The sequence below is a fragment of the Pongo pygmaeus genome, chromosome 10 (genome assembly GCF_028885625.2).
Source record: "Pongo pygmaeus isolate AG05252 chromosome 10, NHGRI_mPonPyg2-v2.0_pri, whole genome shotgun sequence".
Classification (NCBI taxonomy): Eukaryota; Metazoa; Chordata; class Mammalia; order Primates; family Hominidae; genus Pongo; species Pongo pygmaeus.
This window is the reverse complement of record NC_072383.2, coordinates 94,139,110-94,164,425: the sequence shown is the minus strand read 5'-3', so window position 1 is coordinate 94,164,425 and position 25,316 is coordinate 94,139,110. Positions and strand designations below refer to the sequence as shown.

The 25,316-nt window shown below is 38.2% G+C and overlaps 1 protein-coding gene across 2 annotated transcripts in view; it reads left to right on the top strand.

Annotated features, from left to right (window-relative positions):
- NTN4 (netrin 4) overlaps positions 1-25,316 on the top strand; it is a 129,515-nt gene that overhangs the window by 70,753 nt on the left and 33,446 nt on the right. For both annotated transcript variants that reach the window (XM_054441953.2, XM_054441952.2), the window contains exons 4-5: positions 7,029-7,155; positions 9,731-9,919. In XM_054441953.2, the coding sequence (XP_054297928.1) occupies positions 7,029-7,155; positions 9,731-9,919 (316 nt within the window). The remainder of the gene's footprint in view (positions 1-7,028; positions 7,156-9,730; positions 9,920-25,316) is intronic.

The following is a 25,316-nucleotide window of genomic DNA, read 5'->3' as shown; positions in this document are numbered from 1 at the left end:
GGTCTGTCCATCAGAGCAAGGTCTTGGCAAATTAGTGAAGTAGGCACAGTTTGTTTTTGGCTCCTCTCTCCCCTTAAGACATTCCCTTTCCCTCCTCCGGGAAGTCCCAGTTCTAGGATTGAAAACATGATTATAATCTCTGCTGACATGTTTTTGCTAATAATATAAGGATTTGCCCCTCCTGAGGGTAAGTGCATTTTTGTAAGGAGGTCTTGAACCTAAAACATCATTCTAGAGCTAAAGGAATGAATTTCTACAGAAAGAATTTCAGGTTACAGTTTAGCTGGGGGAAACGAAGCCTTAAGTACTGGCTAATTTTTATTCTTTAATTATAATTGTTTTTACCCTATGCCTATCTTTATTTTATTGCCCATGCTTTTTTATGAGTGGGTTTCCTCTAGTGTTCAAGTATAGGCCAAAGAATAAGCAGTAAAGCTTTTCATTTCTGCTTGCATTTTCACTACTTATATTATTGGGCAAGGGTTTGAAACACTCAGGCTTCAACCTATTTTGCCCCATTCTGACAGTAGGTTTCAGGCCTCCTTTTCACCAAACTCAATTATTATGCTTGATATTCACCATAGAACTTCTACTTCTTCTGTTAAATTAAAACATGCAAACCTTTAATGGGAAAGGGCATATTTTATTCGTTAATGAAAAAACATGTTTTTATCACAATGCTTTCTATTGAAAGGTTGTGTTGTAGCATTTGTTGTGCATATTTTTGTCCTGAATAAGAGCAGCAGGTTCTAACAGGCTAGCCCATTATTAGAATTTATTTCTATTCATGAATAACAAGTTCATTATTTTAGAAGTTTAATCCTTTTCTCTAAAAGGGGCATACTATCTCTTTAGAAATTAATCAGTTTTTGCCTTCACATTTGGTCTTCAATTGCTGTATAGCGTTGTTTCACTCTCTAAATTATGTGTCATAGCTATAGAGGTCCATGAATTGCTGCAGCTGCCGTTAAGGGGGCATTTTTCTATGGTCTATAGAATAAGCACCATTTGTATCCTCTTTTCACAAACATTTTTTTAAAGTTCCCATGATGGTCTAAGAGAATATTCATTTTCAATTGGAATTAAAAGTCGCATGGTAACGAATTGAAATAAAATCATGTATATAAATAATAATGGCACAGTAGCACAAGGAAATTGCTCGACTGATGAAATTCAAAGATTTCTGTGTACTTTGCTCTAAAACAAATCTTTTTTTCATTAACTTTCATTATAATTTTTAGTAGGACATGATCAACAACAGACTCAAACAATAGTTGTTCCTTTCTTTCTTGGAAAGCAACTGGGAAGCAAATTTTATCGGACATTCCTAGGATAATTTAGTTAATGTAAGTCCTTCAAAGCATTAACCAGGTGGATTTTCTGCTTTTGTAATTCTATTATGGTCAACGTCTGTGGTAAATATCACTGGAGATAAAGTACATCTTTATTTGGGAGGAGGAACTAGAATAACATTTAGTCCAAGAGTACTGTAGTCACAAGCAATGGGAAACATGCAGTAGAGAGAGAAGAAAGCTGAAGGAGAGAAATAAAAAAGGATCGTATTTATTTTCATTTAAGTATAGTCAATATAGATGAATGAAAATCTGTCTTCAGAGACTATTAATATTTGTTTACTTTTCCATTTGTGTCACATTGGGTAGTTTCTGCAGGAAAGAGGAAATACTCTCTTAGTTCTTCCTCGTTTGATTTTCAGATGATTCCAGGAATGTTCTGCATTGGTGAAGTGGCAACAGGATCCAGCTATATGTCATTTAAGCCTAATCCGGTGGCTCAAAAAGGATTTTGGGTAGTTCCTGCAACCAAATAGTATTTACAATACAGAGAAACAGGCCTTGAAATCATAGAACCTTAAGACTAGAAGCAACCTAAAAGTTGTTTAAGCCAATCTTCCATCCAATGTTTAAATATTCTACAACAATCTTGGTAAGCGTCCATCCCATGTGCTTGATGCTATCAATAACCAGCTTCCCACAACCTCCTGGCTGGTCAGTTTCAAACTCAACCACATGATTGCTGACTACTGAAAGCCTTCTGCCCCAAAAGGAAGGACAATGAAAAAGCAGCTTTTCTAGGCAAGTCCCGTGTATCTTCCAGTTATGAATCTAAAAGATAATAATTTCCCCATTTCACCTCCCCCCGACCTAAATTCTTATGTCTCTTGCCTCAAATATGAGGAAATAATATTTTCTCTTCCATGCCTATTTGGCTTTAATATATGATATTATCACCAAAGTAAACAGCTCTTAACGAGCATGCTGTTCCAGTAATTCCTTGACTGACTGGTTCAATGTGTGTATGAGTCCCTTCCTGTAAGATAAATGTGCTAAAAATGACTGGCAAGTGCGTTAATATTAGTAGCAAATAAACTCAATTAAATACGAGTGTGAAAACTTTTGACATTGGCATAGAAGAGTATTCTTAGCATAACAGGGAATTTATGGAAATCATAGAATATCCAAAATTCTGTTCACCTCTTGGGTCATTAGAAGTTGTAGTTTTGCTGTTAAGATAAATTACTCATTTTTTAGTTAAATAACTAGACACCGCTTTTCTTCAACTAAACCTTAAATACATAATCCCATTTTCCTGCTCCTTATCTAGTTCATGTTTGTATACCAAACAAGAGCTATGTTTAACCTATTACTAAAGTTTCCTTTTTCTGGTTTTTTTTTTTTTTTCAATGAAGACCTAGTTTTACTTGCACATTTTTCACAAGCATCAAATAGTAGATGATCTTTCAAGCTTGAACAGCAACAGTTGTATCGCTGAGGAAGGATTTCTTGTTTCAAATTGTCTAGGTAATGATTTACAGCTATTTTTGGTAATTCTCAAAATGACAGCTCCTTGAATTTTTCTGTATGCAGAAAAATTTGCTGGGCTAGCATCTTTCAGACCCTGGGAGGTTCATCCCAATCCTTGGCATGTGGGATCAAGGGAATGCTCTGAAATCCTCGCTGTAGAGGGAATTGACCTGTCCAACATTATCTTGTGATACATGTGAATGTTTGATGAGGTAACTCTAAATGTCTGCGGACTCCTGAGGCCTGGGATTTGTGGCAGGATGAACCCATGTGTTGGGTGATATTACATATAGGCCTTAGGCCTTCCAAGACCAAACCTGATAAATTGAACCTATGATGATGGTTGAGCTCCTTTGAAGAAGACTCACAGTACTTTGCAGCATCTTTCTTCATACAGTATTCAATAAACGGTTGCTAAAAAGTGGAAAAGAGGGCCAGGCATAGGGGCTCATGCCTGTGATCCCGACCCTTTAGGAGGCTGAGGTGGGAGGATCACTTGAGCCCAGGAATTGGAGACCAGCCTGGGCAATGTAGTGAAACCCTATCTTTAAAAAAATACAAAAATTAGCTGGGCATGGTGACGTGCCTGTTGTCCAAGCTACTCGGGAGACTCAGATGGGAGGATCACTGCTGCCCAGGAACTCAAGGTGTCAGTGACCTGTGATCACACCATTACACTTCAGCCTGGGCAACAAAGCAAGACCCTATCTCTAAAAAATATTAAAAATAAATAAGTAAAATTAAAAAATGGAGAGGATGCAAAAAAACTACATAAGAATTAACATGCTGATATAACTGGAAAATCAGGAAAAAGAAATTAACAACCTTTTCAACTTCTGAATATTTTCAGAAAATACATGTGGGTGCCACTGGTTATTGTAAGGCATGAGCTGGGGGGAAAGCTGGAGAAGAAACCATAAAAGGAGAAAGGGAAGAAAGAACATAACAGGCAAGATAGAGGAGAGGTAGAAAGAATTTTTTTTAAAAAGAGAAGAAAAGAAAGTGTATTTAATATACCTTTCACATCATTTCCTTACTTAAAAATCTTCAATGGGTCTGCATTGCTTACAGGATAAATTTCAGCCTCTAAGCTAATGTTTAGTGTGTTCCGTGATCTGGATTGAACCTCCCTCTTGAACACATACCTCTGGTTTATTTATTGACTGTCCCTGACTATTCCTTTAGGGTTTTTATATTCTTGTCTTTGCTCCCTAAGGAAAATCCCATGTACCCTTCAGGACACAGACTCAGGGACTACACTTAGAAGTTTTATACAGACAGCACCAATTGACCTTGTTTTCTATCATATTTACTTTACACCCCTTAACATTTTCCCTAATGCCCTCCTTAGATAGAACTCCCTTAACAGCAGGAACTCTGACTCCAATTCTATCAGATTAGTTATGTGTTTTTTATGTATGTTTGGCTTTTTTGTGTGTGGGTTTTTTTTTTTTTTTTGACATGTAGGATTTAGACAATTACAAAACTGTTTTTCCTGCTAGTCTCCATTGTGCTACTTCTGCCAGCTACATAAGGATGCCTTCATCTTACTAAATTCTTCAGCCTCAGAAGATTTTTCCTACACAATCATTTTTTCAAAGACTCCCTTTTCTTTGAAATCAGCGTTTAGTACTACAAGTAAAACAAAGAATCATCAACTTTTCCCAAGAGCCTTTACAGAAATTTGCCGCATAGAAGTTATTTGATTGGCAAGAGTTTATATTTTTTCATGATGAGAGAGAACACTGAATTTAAAAAGGTGCAATAAAAGTAATATGACTGAGGCACCTCTACTTCATATATTTTATAATAAAAAATGGATATGAAAAATCAGATACCCAGGAGCTAGGATGAAAAAAATCTCATTTTTATAAAGCAGTAGAAATTGAATTCCTGCAGCTCTCAAAATTTAAGTGCAGATTTGTCTTTAGAGCTTGCCTGGATGTGTGAATGCAGATTTGTAGTGAACCCTTATAATTCCATGGAATTTCGATATATAAACATTTCATATCAGAGAGCAATGAAGAGAAGGCCAAGAAGGTAGATTATTATAACTCAATTCATACTTGGGCATTCCAAGACCAAAACCAGTGAATTGAATCTATAGTATTAGTTGCATTTCTATAAAGAAAATTAACAAAAATTTTTGCAACATCATCTTTTTTCAAGGAGCCAATTTACCCTATTTTTTAAAAATCTATATACTCACTAATCCCTGAGAATTAAAAGAACTTCTATAGTTTTCATGAAGCATGAGAACCTTACATGACAATACACTGAAATGAAATTTAGCAAGATGGCCGCCAACATATTGCTTATGAAATTTTCCAGCTAACTGTTAGGCGTCATGTTCACTCACACGCAGCCTGAAGTCCTCTAAGCCCTGTGTGTAATTCCTGAACTTGGACATTATGTGAGCATAAGGCCCATAGCAGTCATATAGCGCACTCAGATAATTGCATGGGCCATTTGCAGAGTGCCTCCACCAGTGGTAGGAAAGTATTAAAAGAAAGAAGGTCCTGGATGAGATGACACAAGTTACTTGAGTGTTATCTTAGGTCAAGCAGTAGTACGTCAGTGCATCGGTGTGGCTGTTTTCAGGTTTGTTGAACTTTACCTTAGGGACTCATTTTGGTTTGGCCACTCTGAGCACATGTCATTTTTAGTAGTTCATTTTTTGTCACAATCAAAATATTTTAGATGCATTGAAATAAACTTTGCTCACAGATTCTCCTTACACCTTGGTTCATTTTGTTTCCTTTTCCTGAAAAGTTTCTTCCCTTCTGTCTGTTAAAAATGCCACCCATGTGTCAAGGGCCAGCTCCAATCTCCACCTTTCTCATAAAGCCCTCCACAGCTGTCAACCTGTAGTGATTTCTGCATCTTTTGAACACCAGCATTATTTTGCTTCTTAGGTATTTGTTTATTGTCTTGTTTATTGGTTATTTTATTCTATGTAGCTCTTTTTTCTCCAGCTATTATACATTTTATCTTTCTTAAAGACAGAAAAGTTTTCTAATACTTTGTGTACCAAACATGGCCTAGCATAGTGACTCTCCCTCGTAGGTACCCATTAAATATTTGTTGACTAGTTGACATAATTTGTTACCTTTATGTTACCTTTAACACTGTTGCTCAAGGAAAAAATATAAAACCTCATAGATCCACACTTATGGACCCCATTCCGAGCTACTTTGCAAACCTTTCCTTTGTACAGTCATGATATTGTGTAAATAAATAATCTTGGTACTGGAGTGCATCTTGGTATTGAAATTCATTGCAAGTCTTCATTATCAGGAGATAGTTCAGATGATTCCACATATTAATTTTTAGAAGTTATCAGTGAAATAATACAAAAAATATTAAAATTCCCATGTTTCTAAGAATTCTACTGAAGTATTTCTCTGTGGGAGAAATGCTATTTTAATAAACCCTATGCTACTCCGAACTATGGGGAGGAAAAAAAAATGCCCAGTCATTAGGGCAAACTGTATTCAAAGCCCTAACAATACACATATTTTGACCTTTCAATATTACTTCTAGAAAATACATTCAAAGGAAATAATTAAAGATGCACTCAAATACTTAGGTACAATGATATTCATTATAGCATTGAATATAATATATACATACATTTAAAAACCTAAATTACAATAAAATAGTTGGTCAGATAATTGTACATCATACGGGGCACCATTAGAATGTGTATTATATGAGAATATTTAACAAAATGGAAAGATATTCACAATATATTATGTGAAAAAGGTTGTAAATATAATTTTTTTTAAGTACTGGAAATATGTGCTCCAAATGTTGATATTAATGTCATTTTGCAGTGAGATTATGGATTTCTAAACTTTCTAGAATGAAGGTATGTTACTTTTGCATAAAGAATTTTTAAAAATTAAAGATATTTAAAACTTAGCCAGTACTTTAGAATTCAAGTGTTTGCTCAGCCAGTACCTTAGAATTGCTCTATAGGGTCATATACCCTTCGGCCAAGAAACTATATTACTTAATCTTTTGAATTTTTCAAAAGATTATAAGACAAACTAAAGAAAGCATCTCTCGTCTTGATGGCTAACTTCTTCAGAAAAGTGAAAGAACATCTTATGACTAAAGCCAATCCATGAGATGAGATTGTGGGAAGCATGTTCTTCTTTGGCGACATTTGTGCTCATAGCTCTCACTTGATGTTGCTTGTAGGTCCATGGGAAGTGTATGTGTAAGCACAACACAGCAGGCAGCCACTGCCAGCACTGTGCCCCGTTATACAATGACCAGCCATGGGAGGCAGCTGATGGCAAAACGGGGGCTCCCAACGAGTGCAGAAGTAAGTAACAAGCCCATGATACTCAAAAGCTTTCTTTGTAAAGTCACCTTATCTGTGGACTCCTTGTTGTCTCTAGAAACGCAACACAAAGTGGTGGGTGACAAACACTAGACCCTACACAAACATAACCATATTACTGCCCACTGAGGCTTCAGCCACTGAAAACAGTTGCCGTTCATTACATTGTCAATGTGACTGTTTTGCCAAGAATACGGTGCCTATTTGCTTGGATGCTTTGTGGAGCTAAGAACCCTTTTATAATTTGATATAATAAAAACAGGAGGATGGCTCACACCTGTAATTTCAGCACTTTGGGAGGCCGAGGCAGGTGGATCACTTGAGACCAGGAGTTCAAGACCAGCCTGGCCAACATGGTGAAATCCCATCTCTACTAAAAATACAAAAAAAAAAAAAAAAAAAGAAAAAAGAAAAAAAAATTAGCCAGGCATAGTGGTGTGCACCTGTAATCCCAGCTACTTGGGAGGCTGAGGCAAGAGAATCACTTGAAATTGGGAGGTGGAGGTTGCAGTGAGCCAAGATCACGCCACTGAACTCCAGCCTGGGTGACAGAGGGAAACTCTGTCTCTAAATAAATAAATAAATACATGAGTAGACACAAGAACATCTGATTCTGTTGTACTCTCATTGCTGAGATGGTGAATTATAAACATGAAATAGCTATTTTGAATTCAGTTCTCAAAACTACCCAATAAAGCAGGTGGTGTTAATCCCATTATAGAGATCAGGAAACTGAGGCTCAGTAAGATTAAGTGATTTGCCAAAGTTAGTAAATGATAGTGGGGACATGATCCCAAGTCTCAAGACTCCAAATTAGGTACTTTTTCCCATAATACCACATTGCCTTTTTTTCACTTCATGATGCTTGAAATGAAAGATTAGATTTGAAATTAAGCCAGTAAATTAAGAATGAGATTTCCCTACAAGGACTAACTAACTTGAGGTTTGAGGCTGGAGATTAAATAGGAAGGTAAAAATATGGGAACATGAGCCATTTTTTTCTTTGCAATTTAAAATGTTCAGAGAAATGTGCATGCCCACCACAATGTTAACACTCACAAACCTCTCTCTTACAAGAATTTAAAAGCAGGTTCTGTGGGTAAAATTGTGAGAAGTCTCTTCCCATACATAATTTGGAGTCATAACTGATTTGTTTTTGTTTCTAGGAAATGTAAAGGATTTCCTGTAAGAATAAATCTTAAATTATCTTGTAATATACTTTTAAAAGATATGAATCTGGTCAGAATTTCATAACACATCAAGGAAACAATGAAAAACAATAGCACAAACATTTTCAAATACATTTGACCTCCACAAAAATCTGGATTCTTATTCTAAATCACTCATGAAGAGAGTCGAAAGGATTTCTCCTGAATTCCTAGGGTGCCTTTCTGGCTCTTTCCACAGAAATCAGCTGCCTATCTAAATACATATAGAACACAGAGACATGTCACTTGATGCTATTGACTTATAATCTTAGAAATGCCTTTGAGGAACTGTTATGTAATAAATACTGCAGGCCTCTTCCGTAAGAAAATTGAGGCTTCAATAGGAGTCCGCCTTCTACTCACCAGTTCAACAGCTGAAGAATAGTATTTCATGAAAGATAAATCAATCTACTTGCCAACTTACTAAGCTCTGTCCACCAGAAGCTTCCTTCCAGGCTCATTAGTAAGCATGAATTCATGCCTGCATCTGTAATATGAATGCTCATTTCCACATAAGGCCTGACAATCTCAGCTTTTCTTAGCAAGGACAGGAGACCCACAGGGATGACCCTTGAGAAGTAACAGGAATGGGAATTGTGAAGTGTTACCAAAAGAGAGGGTAAAAAACTGGTTGTCACTCCTGTAATCTTTCCATAATAAATGTCAACCCCCGTTGATAAGTTCATCATAATATCTCTGCCCAACTAGACAAATCTACACTTTGCTGATTTTCATGCATCTCCTGAAACTTATTTTTTTTAAATTAACAGCCTATAATGAAAAACTAGAAGGCTACACAAGAAACTCTTTTAAAAAAAAGTAGTAACCTATTGAAGTCAGGAAAAACAGGGTAAATGAGGAGGCCGAGGCTAGATTTCTCAATGGATACCTTTCTATATTGCTTTGATTTTTGTATTGTTAACTACTCAGAAACTAAAACTAAATATTAACAATCAGTTTATCCTATTTTTAGTTTATTTATTTATTTATTTTGAGACGGAGGCTGGAGTGCAGTGGCGCAATCTCAGCTCACTGCAACCTCCACCTCCTGGGTTCAAGCGAGTCTCCTGCCTCAGCCTCCCAAGTAGCTGGGACTACAGGCATGTGCCACCACATCTGGCTAATTTTTTTGTATTTAGTAGAGATGGAGTTTCACTGTGTTGGCCAGGCTGGTCTCAAACTCCTGGCCTCAGGTGATCCACCCGCCTTGGCCTCCCACAAGTGCTGGGATTACAGGTGTGAGCCACCACGCCTGGCCAACTCATCCTATTTTTAACTACCTGAATATGAGATAACCCATCATTTTATTTTTACTTATTAGTGTTTCTCTCCACGCTTCTTATTTCCAGCCTGCAAGTGTAATGGACATGCTGATACCTGTCACTTCGACGTTAATGTGTGGGAGGCATCAGGGAATCGTAGTGGTGGCGTCTGTGATGACTGTCAGCACAACACCGAAGGACAGCATTGTCAGAGGTGCAAGCCAGGCTTCTATCGTGACCTGCGGAGACCCTTCTCAGCTCCAGATGCTTGCAAACGTAAGTAACCTGTGGTTTCCAGAAAATAGGCTGATTTGTACAAGAGATAAATCTCTTTATCCTTCATTCTGCTAACCCAAGAGAAGGAGGTAATTGAGGTTCTGAGATAATACATTCACAGATATCAGTTAATTTATTCATTGATAAGAGGCAAGAATTTTCAACTGGTTGGGTGAAAACAGTACAATATTCATCAAAATAATTTCCTTTCTCACTCTCCATAAAGTAAAATTATTTCCTGTAGCACCGCATTTTGGTAAACAGGATGACTAATAAAAGAGAAAAAAGAGTGATGAAGAGGGAGAGCTATTTAATTTCTTAAGACGTTACTTGTGAGTAGAAGGTGGACTCAAGCTGATGAAATAAGGGGTAGTTGCTGCACTTGGGTTATTCTTTTACCTTAACAGTGAACTTAAACATGAAAAAAGACTAGTTTTGGTTTCCTTATAAATCCATTTTGATTGACACTGCTCTAATGTATCCTATCATAACTAATTTAGGAAATCATATTAATTTTATGCTCTCCCCAAAAATACTAAACTCTTATAGCATGGGTTCTGCTTTTTTATTGACATAACTCTGAGAAGAGGTTTACTTGGAGGCCAGGCATGGTGCCTTATGCCTGTAATCCCAGCACTTTGGGAGGCCAAGGCAGGCGGATCGCTTAAGCTTACAAGTTCGAGACCAGCCTGGGCAACATGGCAAAACCCTGTCTCTACAAAAACTACAAAAATAGCTGGGCATGGTGCTGTGCGCCTGTAGTTTCAGCTATTTGGGAGGCTGAGGTGGGAGGATGGCTTGAATCCAGGAGGCGGAGGTTGCAATGAGCTGAGATGGTGCCACTGCACTCCAGCCTGAGCAATAGAGCCAAACCTTTCTTAAAAAAAAAAAAAAAAAAAGAGAGAGAGAGAGAAAGGAAAGGAAAGAAAAGAAAAAGAGGTTTATTTGAAAAAAGAATAGAATTTGAAAAGATCTACCCAATTCATAGGACATTATCTGAAATATGTGAATATAAAGGGTGCATGCAGGGCTTACGTAAATGTCAAATGTGGATGAATAGCTTATCTAACCACATCAGTATTTACCCTCTATCAGCTCAGAAATCATCAGATAACAGAAGCCACTCAAGACTATTAATGGAGATTGATGATCATGCCCTTCCTTTCTCTACCAAGGACTCCATGTTCTAGCTCAAAAACAGTGACAGGAAGAAAGCACTACAACGGGAAATAAGCATTTAAAACCTTGGGGTTATTTGCGAGTTTTTTAAAGGAAAAACTATATTGCTCTTTAAAAATATTTTTTAACATCAGGGAGAAGATATCAATGTGCAATTTGAACGGGCTTGCTTGTTAAAAGCTTTTCTCTTAAATAGTGGCAGATAAGATATAGTACTGCTCACTTTCCACACCAAGCCCCAAATCTGGATCTGTGTCATAATATTTCTCCCAGCATCCTGTTTTACTCTTGCTCCTTGTTTGTACTCAGACTTTGTAATATTTAATAGGTTTCAGACAGATGTAGATTCAATGCCTTTACTGCCAATTGCCAGCTGTGTGACCTTATGCCAGCTATTGAAGCTCTTCGGACTTCAGTTTCTTCATATGTAAAATTCCTGCCTGTAGTGTAATGAGAACTATATAAGACAAAGTGTGTATATAAGATAAAAGGGTTAGCACATTGCCTGTCATAGAATAAGCCGTCAAGAAACGAAAACTAGGCCAGGTGGGGTGGCTCGCATCTGTAATCCCAGCACTCTGGGAGGCTGAGGTGGGAGGATCACTTGAGCCGAGGAGTTTGAGACCAGCCTGGGCAACAGAAGAAGACCCTGTCTCTATTTTTAATATTATATTTAAAAATAACAATAAAGAGGCCAGGAGCAGTGGCTCACGCCTGCAATTCCAGCACTTTAGGAGGCCGAGACAGGTGGATCATGAGGTCAGGAGATGAGACCATCCTGGCTAACACGGTGAAACCCCGTCTCTACTAAAAATACAAAAAATTAGCCGGGCGTGGTGGCAGGCGCCTGTAGTCCCAGCTACTCGGGAGGCTGAAGCAGGATAATGGCGTGAACCCGGGATGCGGAGCTTGCAGTGAGCAGAGATCGCGCCACTGCACTCCAGCCAGGGTGACAGAGCAAGACTCCGTCTCAAAAATAAATAAATAAATAAATAATAAAATAACAATAAAGAAATAAAAAATGAAAACTAGTATTATAATAACTGTCATGTCCTATAAGCCAGAAGGTGGAAAATAATACTATAGGGTTTCTACTCTTTATTGATCAAAAATACCTTATGTTAAAGATAATTACTTCCTTAAAATCTGCAGCTCCTTAGGGTCTAGGTTATAGCTCCTAATCTCCATGTGCTAACAAAACGGTCTCTGCTTATAATATTGCTTCAACCTAGAACATAGTTAGTCCTGACACCATTTTGTACAGAATATGTTTAAATGAATAGATATATATACGTGTGTATCCCATAGCCTCAGACCACTAGTAGAAATGTCTAAAAATGAGAATGTCTGAACTACTAAGCAGATAAAAGAGGAAAGAAAAATAATTTGTCATTAACTTGGATAAGTTATCTTGTAGGGCAACAGGAAACATTTTCAAAAAGATACTGTTATATAGCATTTCCTTGAAACAGTATGCTGTACAGTATACCTAATGTGTTCATGTATTCATTCATCCAGTTACTTTTATTGAGGGCCTACTATGTGCCAGGTGCTTAAGATGCATCAGAGAATAAGACAAAGATCCTTGCCCTCAAGGAGCTTATATTCTAATAGAGGAGACAGACAAGAAATACAACTAATAAGTGAAATATACAGTATGTGAGAAGTTCATAAGGGCTAGTATCATCAAAGAAGAAAAAAATAAAATAAGAGGGAAGGGATCCAGGGAGCCAAGGGCTTGGGGTGGGAAGAGGAGTGGCAGGGTACAGTACGGGACAGGATAATGAGGGTAGGCCCCAGCACTGGGAAGGTGAGATTTCAGCAAAGATTTGAAGACAGTGAAGAAGTTCACCAAAGAGTTAACTGGGGAAAGAACATTCTAAGGAGAGGGAATGCCTAAAGTGAACATCTTAAGACAGGAAGGTGCCCGATGTGACAAAGGAAATAACATGGGGGTCAGCATGGCTGTATCAGAATGAGAGTTGGGGGTGTCAGGAGATGAGACTAGAGAGGTGACTGGGGAGGGGAGAAAATCTAATATGTACTGATGGGCCACTGTAAGCTCACCAGCTTTTACTTGGAGTAAAATGTTGAGCCACTGCAAGGGTTTTCAGCAGAGAAGTGGCATGATCTGACTTAGTTTTCAAAAGACCGTTCTTGTGTTACACAAAGGCAGCTCAATTCATATTGAACTTGCACTTTCAGCATTCAGCTTTAGTTGAAGTTAGCAAGCAAACTAGTGATTCTCAAAGCGTGGTTCTTGGACCAGCACCATCGGCATCACCTGGGAAATGTGTTAGACTTGCAAATTCTCGGGCCCTGAGACGGATCAACTGAATCAGAAATTCTGCAGATGGGGCCCAGCAATCCAAGTTTTCACAAGCCCTCCAGGTGATTCTGATGCACAGTAAAGTTTGAGAAACACTGATCTCAATAAAGCATACCCACCCCCCCAAATTTTACATTGGTTAACAAAGCCAGTTTCTAACATTTTGCTAAATTTGAGCCTCTTCTATGTGCTGGTGTAGCAAACAGCGTCACTTCCGTTAGAATAAAGAGTAGAATACCAAGGGGAATAGTGCAAGAAAATGTTGGAGGATTGATTGGGGCTAGATTTTAGAGGGCCTTAACTGCCAACCTAAAAATGTTGGTATTTATTTTCTAGGGTACTGGGGGCCATCACAATAATTCAGTTAGTATAGTGTGATATATTTGCAATGTATTTTAATCATGTATAGCTCAGATTAATTTCAAAGCATTACATATTATTCCTTGCATTTTACTTTACTGATTTTTAAATTGTTTGGCTTTGTAAAGTCATAAGATAGGTAAGTGTACAAAGAATTAAAACAGATGAAGCCCTTTTATAGTGCCTAAGTCTGACCAATTAAAAAGAGAAAAAAGAAAATGTTTACTGGCAAAGTTGGAGCCAAAATAAATACCTTTTTGTTTATTTTGTTTTAGTTTTGTTTTTTGTTACTGTTCTATGTTCAAGATATGGCTCATATTCTTACTAAAAGTAAAAAGTCACCAGCCCTAGCTTTTTAAATCCTAGAACACTCATAGCTTCAGAGTTTTATAAAAAGAGTATGAAAGAGGAGTTAGGAAAAAAAGTGACCTCTTGTTAGTAGTTACTGTTACTTATACAGCTCATCTAGAGACTTACGCAAAACAAGTTTTATAGGTTTTGGTTCCCAAACTACCAGGTCTGTGAAAAACATAAGCAAATTCCGAGAATGCAGCTAAAATTAAACAACACCCATAACATTTTATTATTTTTTCAATCCACGAAAATGTCTGAACATTCATCAACGAACTTGAGCAATTAGAATATTTTTTAAAGCTTATTCTTTCACTCAACTCATTCTTATTCAGTGCTACTATGTGCTAGGTGTGCTAGTTCCTGGGAATTACAACTGTAAGCAAAAGAGACACAGTCTTTTGACAAAGCTAACAAAGTCTAGTGAGTTATCTGTAATGTATACATACACATATGTGTATATAGGCAACTACAGGTATACACACACACACTCATACACAGAAGTATAATAAGTATTGTGTTACAGAGTATGGAGGGGAGCACATCAGAGGGGCAGTTAGCAAGAGTGGAGTGTTCTGAGTTTTGAGAACCTGAGACCTGAAGTTTAATGGAAATTAACAAAGCATGAGTAGAGATATTCCCAGCAGAGAGAAAACTCAACAGGATTTGCCAAAAAGGAACAGAAGGAAGAAAGAATATAGCATATTCTGACAACTGAAAAAAAGTTCAGAATGGCCAGAGACAGGAAAGAGCGAGGAGGTGATTAAAGCAGCGTGAGGATGAGGGAAGTAGAGCAGGTAAGTGGTTGGCTGAAAGTGCCTGCATCTTGGACATCTCAGTCAGGGAGCAAGAGTAACTCTCGAGTTGAACTACCAACAAGTAGTTGATAATCAGTCCATGTGCGTCATCTACTATAATTGCCTGGTTGATATTTATAGATATAGCCAAGTATATTTATAGATAATACCCAAGTACCAGAAGACCAAAGGCTCCAAAGTCATTTCAAGGAAAACTCCATCAAGACCACATTAAGATACTCTTAAAAAAAAAATGCCCTGAAACATAATAAGGTAATTGTAACATATTTGTCTGTAATTCTAACATAATTGTAACAAGTTTCTGATCCCCTTATGTTGTTATGGATTCACCTACATCTGGCTACTGAAAAACTTGAAGCTAAAAACTACTACTACTAAGTCATATTAGTAATCATTCCTAGTTAACAAATACTTGGATGGTACTTAATGCACCAAGTAAGAAAATTATGAAAATAACCGACACCAATTTAGTTCTTTTAGCATAATGTATAGGAGGTAGATGGGTTCATAGCGAAGATCTGTATTTCTTTCTTTCCCTCTCCAGACAGCTCCCTGATCCCTGGGTAGGCTTCCCTAGGAAAGCCTGTCTCCATTCACTTTATGACTATTCCAGGATACATTTGGGGCAGAGATGCCTGTGTCTGCTTCCCTAGCTTATGTTTCCTTACTGGCATCTGCTTCCAGAATATTACTCTGGTTCTTCTCTTCTCTTTTTCTGAGCCTGCAGTAGATCCCAACATTTATCAGCACATCCATTTCTCTCTACCTATGTACTCTCTACCTACGTTGTTTGATTGGCAGTATGTTTGAGAGCATTTTCATTACTCTTTAGTAATATTTTCATATCATTAATTCCCTCCTTAGTAGATGTATCCCTATGTCACCTCTTTGTCACTGCTTCAGTTATAATTGATAATTAAGCTTATGACAAATAAGTTAACGTACTTAACATTTATTAAGTACCTATAATTACCAGATTTCATGTGAGGTGCTGACAGCGATACTCTTATAGCTAGATGTTTTCCCCCCATTATTTCCCACTTTACTTTTATGAGGAAGGTAGTATCAAGAAAACAAGTTGATATTTTAAAAATTTAAACTATTTCAGTATGTGGTTCCATCAACAACATGTACAGTGTTATTCAAAATAACAATTTTATTATATTTATTTTACCGAGCTTACCAGGGCAGAAAAGCAAACTGCTACTCTGTGTGTGGTTTGCAGACCAGCCGCATTGGCATCATCTGGTTGCCGATTAGCAATGCAGAACCTCTGATCCTACCCCAGAGCTATTGAATCGTATTAAAGGTTCAGAGTAGCCAGCATTATGGCGCACAGCTGACATCCCAGCTCCTCAGGAGGCTGAGGAGGGAGGATCACTTGAGCCTCCAAAATTCGAGGCTGCAGTGAGTTAGGATCACACCACTGCACTCCTGCCTGGGCAGCAGAGAAATTTCCCATCTCTTAACATTTTTTTTTAAGGTTGAGAGTGCTATTGAATGCTTTTCAACAAGGGTTCTATGCACTTAATCTACAGTTAAACTTTTCAGAGTTAGCCAGAACAGCCTAGTTAAGCAAACATCCAAATTAACGAAGGTTTACATCTCTATTTGTGTGCATATAGACTTAGAATATTTTAGAATAAATTATATAGAGGTTTACTGAGAAAAAATGGAAATCTGAATAAATATGTTTCTGTGGTACAGCATTTTCCAGAGTTTGATCTGCAGAGCTCTAATTCCATGAAATGTTAATAGAAATTATGTGAGGGGAAATTTTGCTATGGCCTTCAAATTTAGGAAATAAATCAATCAAAGGTTTCTTCACTTCAGGATGTCTCAGAGCCTAATATGCTAATGTTTATTATAAACCTGTTTTGGAGTTTTGACATCTCTCCAATTTAACCAGAGAATGCTTTTCTTTCGAAGCATCTTTTGGGACCCATGTTCTATGGCACACACTGGAAAATGTTGTTATACTGGCCATATCTATATGAAGACTTAGCTTGGGAAGACACATGCTAGAAGATTTTTTTCTATATATTTGTTCCCCATTTCCAAGTGCTACAGCCTACAAATGCATATCAAGGAAATGATGAACCTTACATTTCTATCAGTGAAATAATCATAAACATAATATTAACTAGGCTTGGGCAATCTAGTCTATTGGACTGCCAGCAATGAACATATGACAGCCCTTTTCTTCTTCTCTCTCTTCTTTTCCAGTTTTTATCTTCTCAAAAGTTAGAACCGGGCCAGGTGTGGTGGCTCACACCTGTAATCCCAGCACTTTGGGAGGCCAAGGCCAGTGGATCACCTGAGGTCAGGAGTTCGAGACTAGCCTGGCTAACATGGTGAAACCCCATCTCTACTAAAAATACAAAATTAGCCAGGCATGGTGGCAGGCACATGTAATCCCACCTGCTTAGGAGGCTGAGGCAGGAGAATCCCTTGCATCTGGGAGGCGGAGGTTGCAGTGAGCCAAGATTGCGCCATTGCACTCCAGCCTGGGAGCCTCCAGAGCAAGACTATGTCTCAGAAAACAACAACAACAACAACAACAACAAAAAACACATTGAAAACCTGAAGCAACAGCTGAGATAAATTTACTAGAAGCACATAAGTTGTAGCTCAGTTTATTTAGTTCAGAAAACATTTATTGAGTTCTTCCCCTGTGCCAACACTAAGTCTGTGAAAATGAGAAGATCTTCCCTAAGAGATGTTACATTCTAGATGGGGAGAAATGTATAATAATAGATCATTTCAGTACTCTGTGGTGGTGATGATGATGACAATATCATAGTAATTGCTGACGTATATTGAGTGCATACTATTTTCTGGTCACATTCAAAGGGCTGTGTATGTTTTCACTTTTTTAATTTTCACTAAAGCACTTCGATGTAGGTAACGTTATTACCACCCATTTCACAAGAGGAAAATGCAATGAAAAAGATACAGCAAGTGCCTTAGGGAGAGTGTGGGGGTGAGTGAGGACAATTTAGGGAAGCCTTCCTTGAAAAGATCCCTCCCTACTTCTTAGATGGCTGTTTCTGTTTTTTCCTGTAAAATTGCTGAAATACAGTTTGTCCTGCTTTCTTTTTTTTTTTTTTTTTTATTCTTTTGAGACGGGATCTCTCCCTGTCGCCCAGGCTGGAGTGCAATGGCGCAATCTTGGCTCACTACGACCTCTGCCTCCCAGGTTCAAATGATTCTCCTGCCTCAGCCGCCTGAGCAGCTGGAATTACAGGCACTCGTCACCACGCCCAGCTAATTTTTGTATTTTTAGTAGAGACGGGGTTTCCCTATGTTGGCCAGGCTGGTCTCGAACTCCTGACCTCAAGTGATTTACCTTCCTCGGCCTCCCACAGTGCTGAGATTTCATGCATGAGCCACCGCGCCCAGCCAGTTTGTCCAGCTTTCTAATCTCAGTCGTTTTTAATGAGTTGATCTAGAAAATGAAACAAATTGATGATGTTCTTCCTCACAGCATCTATGATACATGTAATAAAATACTTACCTGGGCATGTTGATTCATTCAACAAATATTGATGACATTAATCTTGGGGTTTTGTTTACAGTTAGGTAGCTAGTTTCCTGCCAGGTGAGCCAAGGACTTACTGGTTCCATGAGTGTTCTAGGAGATTTTTTTTCCTCCCACTCTCCTGAGAAGCACCATGCTAAATGCTATGGTTCTTATGTGTACATTTTTACTTAATGGTTATAAATTCATCAAACCTGAAGAAACGAGGCCCTGAACCAAATCTTCTAGGCAATAGATTTATTTCTTGTGAAAAATTAAATCATCCCTGTTCTCACTTCCTCTTTATTTCAACCTTAATCAGAGTCTACTGTTGGACCCAGCACAATCAACTACACATTACCATGCCAAGAAATCACTTCTGAGGATTCCAGGGATGTTGTTTGTTTTTGTAAGACTAGGGAGATCACTGAAACTGAATTTATTTCTACAGCTTAGGAAAAAAAAATTTTTTTAAAGGACAGTGCATTTAAGGTCTGTAAACACAAGGGAAAACATGAATCTCTCCAGCTGAACCTAGGGCTGAGAACAGAAATGGAGGCTCAAAGTGACTCGTTGCTCAGGCACAGAAAGAAAAAGGGGAATGTAATTCTCACTGTGTACTGAAGTACTTTGAGGAATCTCATCTCTCTGTTCTAAAAGAGGATAGTCTCTTTTAGAGTAACTCACTTGAAATCTCTAAAGTCACCTATGTGACTTTGGTAACCTATAACACAGGTAGATTTTTCTATAGCAGGCATATTTTTAAAATGTGACAACAGGGGTGGTGGCTCACGCCTGTAATCTCAACACTTTGGGAGGCAAAGGTGGGCAGGTCACCTGAGGTCAGGAGTTCAAGACCAGCCTGGCCAACATGGTGAAACCCCATCTCTACTAAAAATATAAAAATTAGTTCGGAATGGTGGAGGGTGCCTGTAGTCCCAGCTACTTGGGAGGCTGAGGCAGGAGAATCACTTGAACCCAGGAGGCGGAAGTTGCAACGAGCCAAGATTGCACCACTGCACTCCAACCTGGGCAACAGAGGGAGACTCTGTCTCAAAAAAAAAAAAAAAAAAGAAAGAAAGAAAAGAAGGAAAAAAAAAGAGTAACCTTCCTGGACAATTGTGTACTGGCTTTTGCGGCAGGGTTCGTGGTGGGAGGGAACCCTGACCTGATTCACACCATTTAGCAATTTCTGTGGTTGAAACATTCTCACCACGGCCAGTTTCAAACTCTCAGGTCATTTTTCATCAGGAAGTCAGACTCAGACTCTGAGTTAAAAGTGAAATGGTTTGGACAAGGTCTTGCCTCCACTTTCACAGCCCCACTTTTCTCACCTCAAATCATTGGTTCCCAAACCTGGCTGTGGGTCAGAATCACCAGGGAGCACTTACTCAAAATATGCAATCTTAAGAGTCCTGCCCAGAATACACTGAATCAGAATCTCCAACAGGGTGTCTGGACAGAAATCTGCATTCCTTTAAAAAGCATCGTTGGTGATTCTGATTCAGCCTTTCGGTCTCCCGGCCAGCATTTGAAAACCACTGCTTATAGCAGTCTTGTCTCTAGCATAAGCTCTCTTAAAAAAAAAAAATTAATTAGCTGAGCATGATGGTGTGCATTTGTAGTCCCAGCAACTCAGGAGGCTGAGGCAGGAGGATCACTTGTGCCCAGGAGTTTGAGGCTGCAGTGAGCCATGATCACGCCACTGCACTACACAACCAGGGTGGCAGAGTGAGACCCTAAGTAAAAACAAAAAACAAAAAAAAACCTCACTTTAGAAGAATACACTGTTTGAAACAGGTGTCTAAAGAAATGCCTGTAGAACAGAATTAACTCTTTTTAGGAAACAACCAGTTAATTCCTTTACAATAAATTTATTGACTTTCATGCCAAGACACATATTTTGAACTATTACATAGTCTTTCTCCATATTAAAAGAAAAATCAGAAAATGGAAAAGAGAGCAGAATTCATTCTCTGTCAAAGTAAACAACCTCTTGAAAGATTGGCATGCCCTTCCTTCCTCCCTGATGGGCCAAAATAAATGTAGTCAATTGCCTTTTAGCACAGAGTGAATAAAAACAAACTTGGTCTCTCTGCCCTAAAACCCAAACCAAGCATTTACCAAGATAGCATCTGGTTTCATGGCTACCTACCCAAATGAACCAGCTATCTTTGTAAAGAAAGGGTTGTATCATCCAGATCTTTTTTTTTTTTTTTCCTTCTTTCTGGCTTAGGTGAAAACTACTCAACTGATGGAGATGCAGGTGCTTTGGGTGGATGACTCTCTTGCCTCAGTCTCTATTGCCATTCTTCACACTCTACTCAAATAGCCCCTTCTCATGATGCTCTCAGAAGAGTCTCTGCATTTCTGTTTGCACTGATCTCTCTTGAACAGTTATTTCATTTTACCTCTTGTATAGTGATGCTTTCATTTCAGTCTATCTTTCAAGTACAATTTTTACACTAATTAAATCCAGAATACCTTACCACAATTACACATGTAAGAACACATAAGCACCTTTCATTTGTTTATTCTCGTGCCTGTGAACCAGTCCATTCCTTCCCAAAGGTTATTGAGGTCTCTTCAAATAGTAACTTGTGGGCTTTTTCTTTCAAAATTGTAGGTTTGGCAAAGTCACATGAGTTCATTTTATACCATATAAACAACATAGACATCCTTGTTTTATATTGAAAGCAACTGTGAATGATTCCAGCATAGAATCAATATGAAGTAACTGTTTGTGGAAACCACACTTTAAATAGAACAGTAACTTGGCAGTAATAGTTGGGAAACTTTAATCTCAGCTTTTTTTTTTTTTAAATCCAAGAAGTAAAACCAGAGTTTAAGAAGTGAGAGAAATAGAGAAAATAGATATGTCATAACATAATAATCATACTAAGGCAATCCTTTAAAAAGATTAAATAACACATATTGAAATTCACCAAAAAAAGAGAAGCTACAATTTTTTTTATTTTTTATTGTGTTTTTTTTTGAGGCAGAGTCTCACTCTGTCACCCAGGCTGGAGTGCGGTGTCATGAGCATGGCTCATTGCAGCCTCAAACTCCTGGGCTCAAGCAATTCTCCTGCCTCAGCCTTCTGAGTAGCTGGGACTACAGGCATGTGCCATCATGCCCAGCTAATTTTTTAATTTTTTATTTTTAGTATAGACAGGGTCTCACTATGTTGCCCAGGCTGGTCTTGAACTCCTGAGCTCAAGTGATCCTCCCACCTTGGCCTCCTAAAGTGCTGGGATTACAGGCTGGAGCCACTACACCCAGCCAAAACTTTACAAATTGATGGATAATAAAAATCAGTCACATTTGGGAAGAGAAGTGGACAAGGTCATGAAATTCTCTAAAATGTCTTCTAAGCAGAAAGTGGAATGCAGTAATTCACTGAATAAATAGATAGTATACCATTCTACTTTTGATGAGGACATGTAATCATCAAGCAAACAATTAGAAAATATCAAAATCTTCAGAAGGTCTGGACAAAATTAGAAGGCGCATAAAGAAGAGAATGAGCATTTGGTGAATGGCTGTTATGGACCAGACCTCATACTAGGTAATTTAGCAACGTTTATGTGCTAAGTTATAGCTTTATGTGCTATATTTTCTATTTTACAAATGAAGACACTGAGACTTAAATTGATTACAGTTGTCCCTGTTCCTCCATCCGCAGTATCCTCGAGGGATTGGTTCCAGGATCCCCGAGGATACCAAAATTCGTGGATGCTCAAGTCCCTTATATGAAATGGCTTAGTATTTTCATATAACCTATGCACACCCCCCTGTATACTGTAAGTCATCTCTAGGTTACTTATAATACCTAATACAATATAAATGCTATGTAAATAGCTGTTATACTGTAATGTTTAGTTGTATTGTTGTATGGCTATTTTTTACTGGGTTTCTCCTCAAATATTTTTGATCCACAGTGGGTTGATTCTATGGATGCTGAATCCACGGATGTTGAGGGAAGACTGTATATAATTTGCCCATGTTCACATAGCTGGTCAGTGTCAAGGCTGGGATTTGAACCCAGGTTAGTCTGACTACAAAGATCCAATGACCTACAAAGATCCAAAGAACTTTATTACACAGTGTGACCCAGTTAATGACAACAGAATCAAAACCCAAAGGAAGAAATAATAAGATATATATTTTAAAGGCGAAAATAATTTTTAAAGAACCTAGTTTTTTTTTTTTTTTTTAAAAGTAAAAGCCTTTAGTTTTGTAAGGCCCTGCTTACTGATAAATAGCCATGTAGTATTTGAATCTAAAGAACTGAATTCATCCTAGGGAATCTTAGTATAGGAAAGATGGAAATGACTGGAGAATATTCCAGATAGGCCAAAAAAAACCATTGAGAAAAGAGAGATACTAATGAATAAGTGTGAAAGATGATAAATATTGTCAGATTATCCAGGAAATTTCTCAAGGACACTACAGCAACTTTCTATAAATACTCAAAAGGTGTAAGGGGGAAGTAGAGGTGTGGCAAAAAATAATTTACTTTCCTTGAACAGAGTTCTAATTAGATATAATTGGGTGAAAGGAATTTCAGATTGATTAATGTGAAAGAAATTTTGCTGCCAGTGAAAGGTACTTACGGGTGGAGAATGTCCCCTATCAAGTTAGAATAAATAACTTTTTTTTTTTTTTTGAGACAGGGTTTTTGCTCTGTCACCCAGGCTGAATGGAGTGCAATGGCATGATCACAGCTCACTGCAGCCTTGACCTTTTGGGTTTAAATAATCCTCCCATCTCAGCCTCTCGAGTAGTTGGGACTACATGCACATGTCACCACACTCAGCTAATTTTTTTTTTTTTTTTTTTTGTAGAGAGGGGCTCTTGCTGTGTTGCCCAGGCTGGTCTTGAACTCCTGGGCTCAAGTGAACCTCCAGCCTCAACCTCCCAAAGTACTGAGGTTACAGGTGTGAACCACCGTGCCTGGAAAGAACTTTTCTTACAAAAAATAAATAATAAAGCTGGACTGACTGAAGCATTAAATATAGGATATAGTCTTGCTCTGGGAAGGTGCAGAATAATCTGCTTTGTTTTGACCATTTGAGTTTACCATAGATTTGTTGGGGTGGTTTTCTGTTTCTAGTATCCAGTATCCAGTATTGCAATCCTGTGGTGTTAAGATATTATTCACAGAAACCTATAAAGAGCAGTATGGACCTTCTAGGAGGTTCATCAAAACATAAAAATCATTTCATGGTTGTTGCTTATTAAGATGCACATTCATTTATTAATGCAACAAAGGTGAGTGATTTGCTAAAATGGGTCAGGCATTGTCCTAGGTTTGGGGGATACAGCGATAAAAAGATGTGGTTCCTATCCTCTAGCCCTTCACAATGTACTATAGTGACAGCAGTGAGGTGAAAAATCAGAAGAAGATTATTGGAGGCCAAAAGATCATCAATTATTAAGAAATATTTTTTAAATGACACAAATCATTCAATTTAAAAAACTCAGCCTAGATTTATTCGGTGCCTCTCATGTGGCAGACCTATTCTAGTCACTGTCTATACAACAAAATAGTCTCTATCCCCATGGAAATAGACTCTAAATAAATTTACCCAAGTAAATATGTAATTAAAAGCTTTAATAAATGTTATGAAAAAAAGGGGAGCATGATAGATTATGGCAGGATGAATTGCATCAGTTCAAAGGCGAGATCGAAGATAGACACAGTTAGGTTTGTTTCTCCAAAGGAAAAAGGAGCTAGGGATAACTCCAGTTCCTGGCTAGGTGCCTGCATAGATTGGAAATACAGGAGGCTGAACAGGTGGAAAAATAAGGAAGGAAGGGAGGAAGGAAGGAAGGGAGGGAGGGAGGGAGGGGAAGGGGAAGGGGAAGGAAAGGAAAGAAAAAGAAAGAGGGAGGGAGGGAAAGAAAGAAAAGAGAAAAGAAAAGACGGAGGGAAGGAGGGAGGGAGAGAATGGTGCACCCAAGTTTTCCCATGATAAAATTTGTCTGTATATGCAAAAGTGCTTTCTTCAGTTTTAATTGAAGTAGCAAATCAAGAATATAAAATTGGCTTTTTAGCTGCCTAAGATCTCTTAGATATACCTAGGAATAAATAGTAACTGGCCCAGCTACAACTAGTAAACATGAAAGGAATGATACAGAAATTAAGTAGGGAATCTGAGCAGTAGTCATATAGCAAAGCATTAAAAATAAAGGCTATGGCTGGGTGCCTGTAATCCCAGCATTTTGGGAGGCTGAGGCGGGCAGATCACTTGAGGTCAGAGTTCAAGACCAGCCCGGCCAACATGGTGAAACCTTGTCTCTACTAAAAATACAAAAATTAGCCAGGTGTGGTGGCACACACCTGTAACCCCAGCTACTCAGGAGGCTGAGGCAGGAGAATCACTTGAACCCAGGAGGTGGAGGTTGCAGTAAACCAAGATCACGCCATTGCACTCCAGCCTGGGCGACAGAGCAAGACTTGTCTCAAAATAAAATAAAATAAAGGCTATGACTTTTGTATTTATTTGCATTATGCATTTAAATGTGTATAAAAGACAGGAAACATACTTAAATACTGTACATTTATTTTTTAAAGCTTTAGAAGCAGATCTCATGCATCCTACCCCTCTTTTGGGTAGGATGTACAAAAACTCAGGAGACGCTGAACTTCAGTAAATGAAAGGCAAATCATAATTCAGATTGTTTTCTTATTAGACTGATTCAAGCATAATTTTTTTTTTTTTTTTTTGAGACCGTCTCACTCTGTCGCCCAGGTTAGTGTGCAGTGGCGTGATCTCAGCTCACTGCAACCTCCACCTCCCGGGTTCAAACAATTCTTGTGCCTCATCCTCCCAA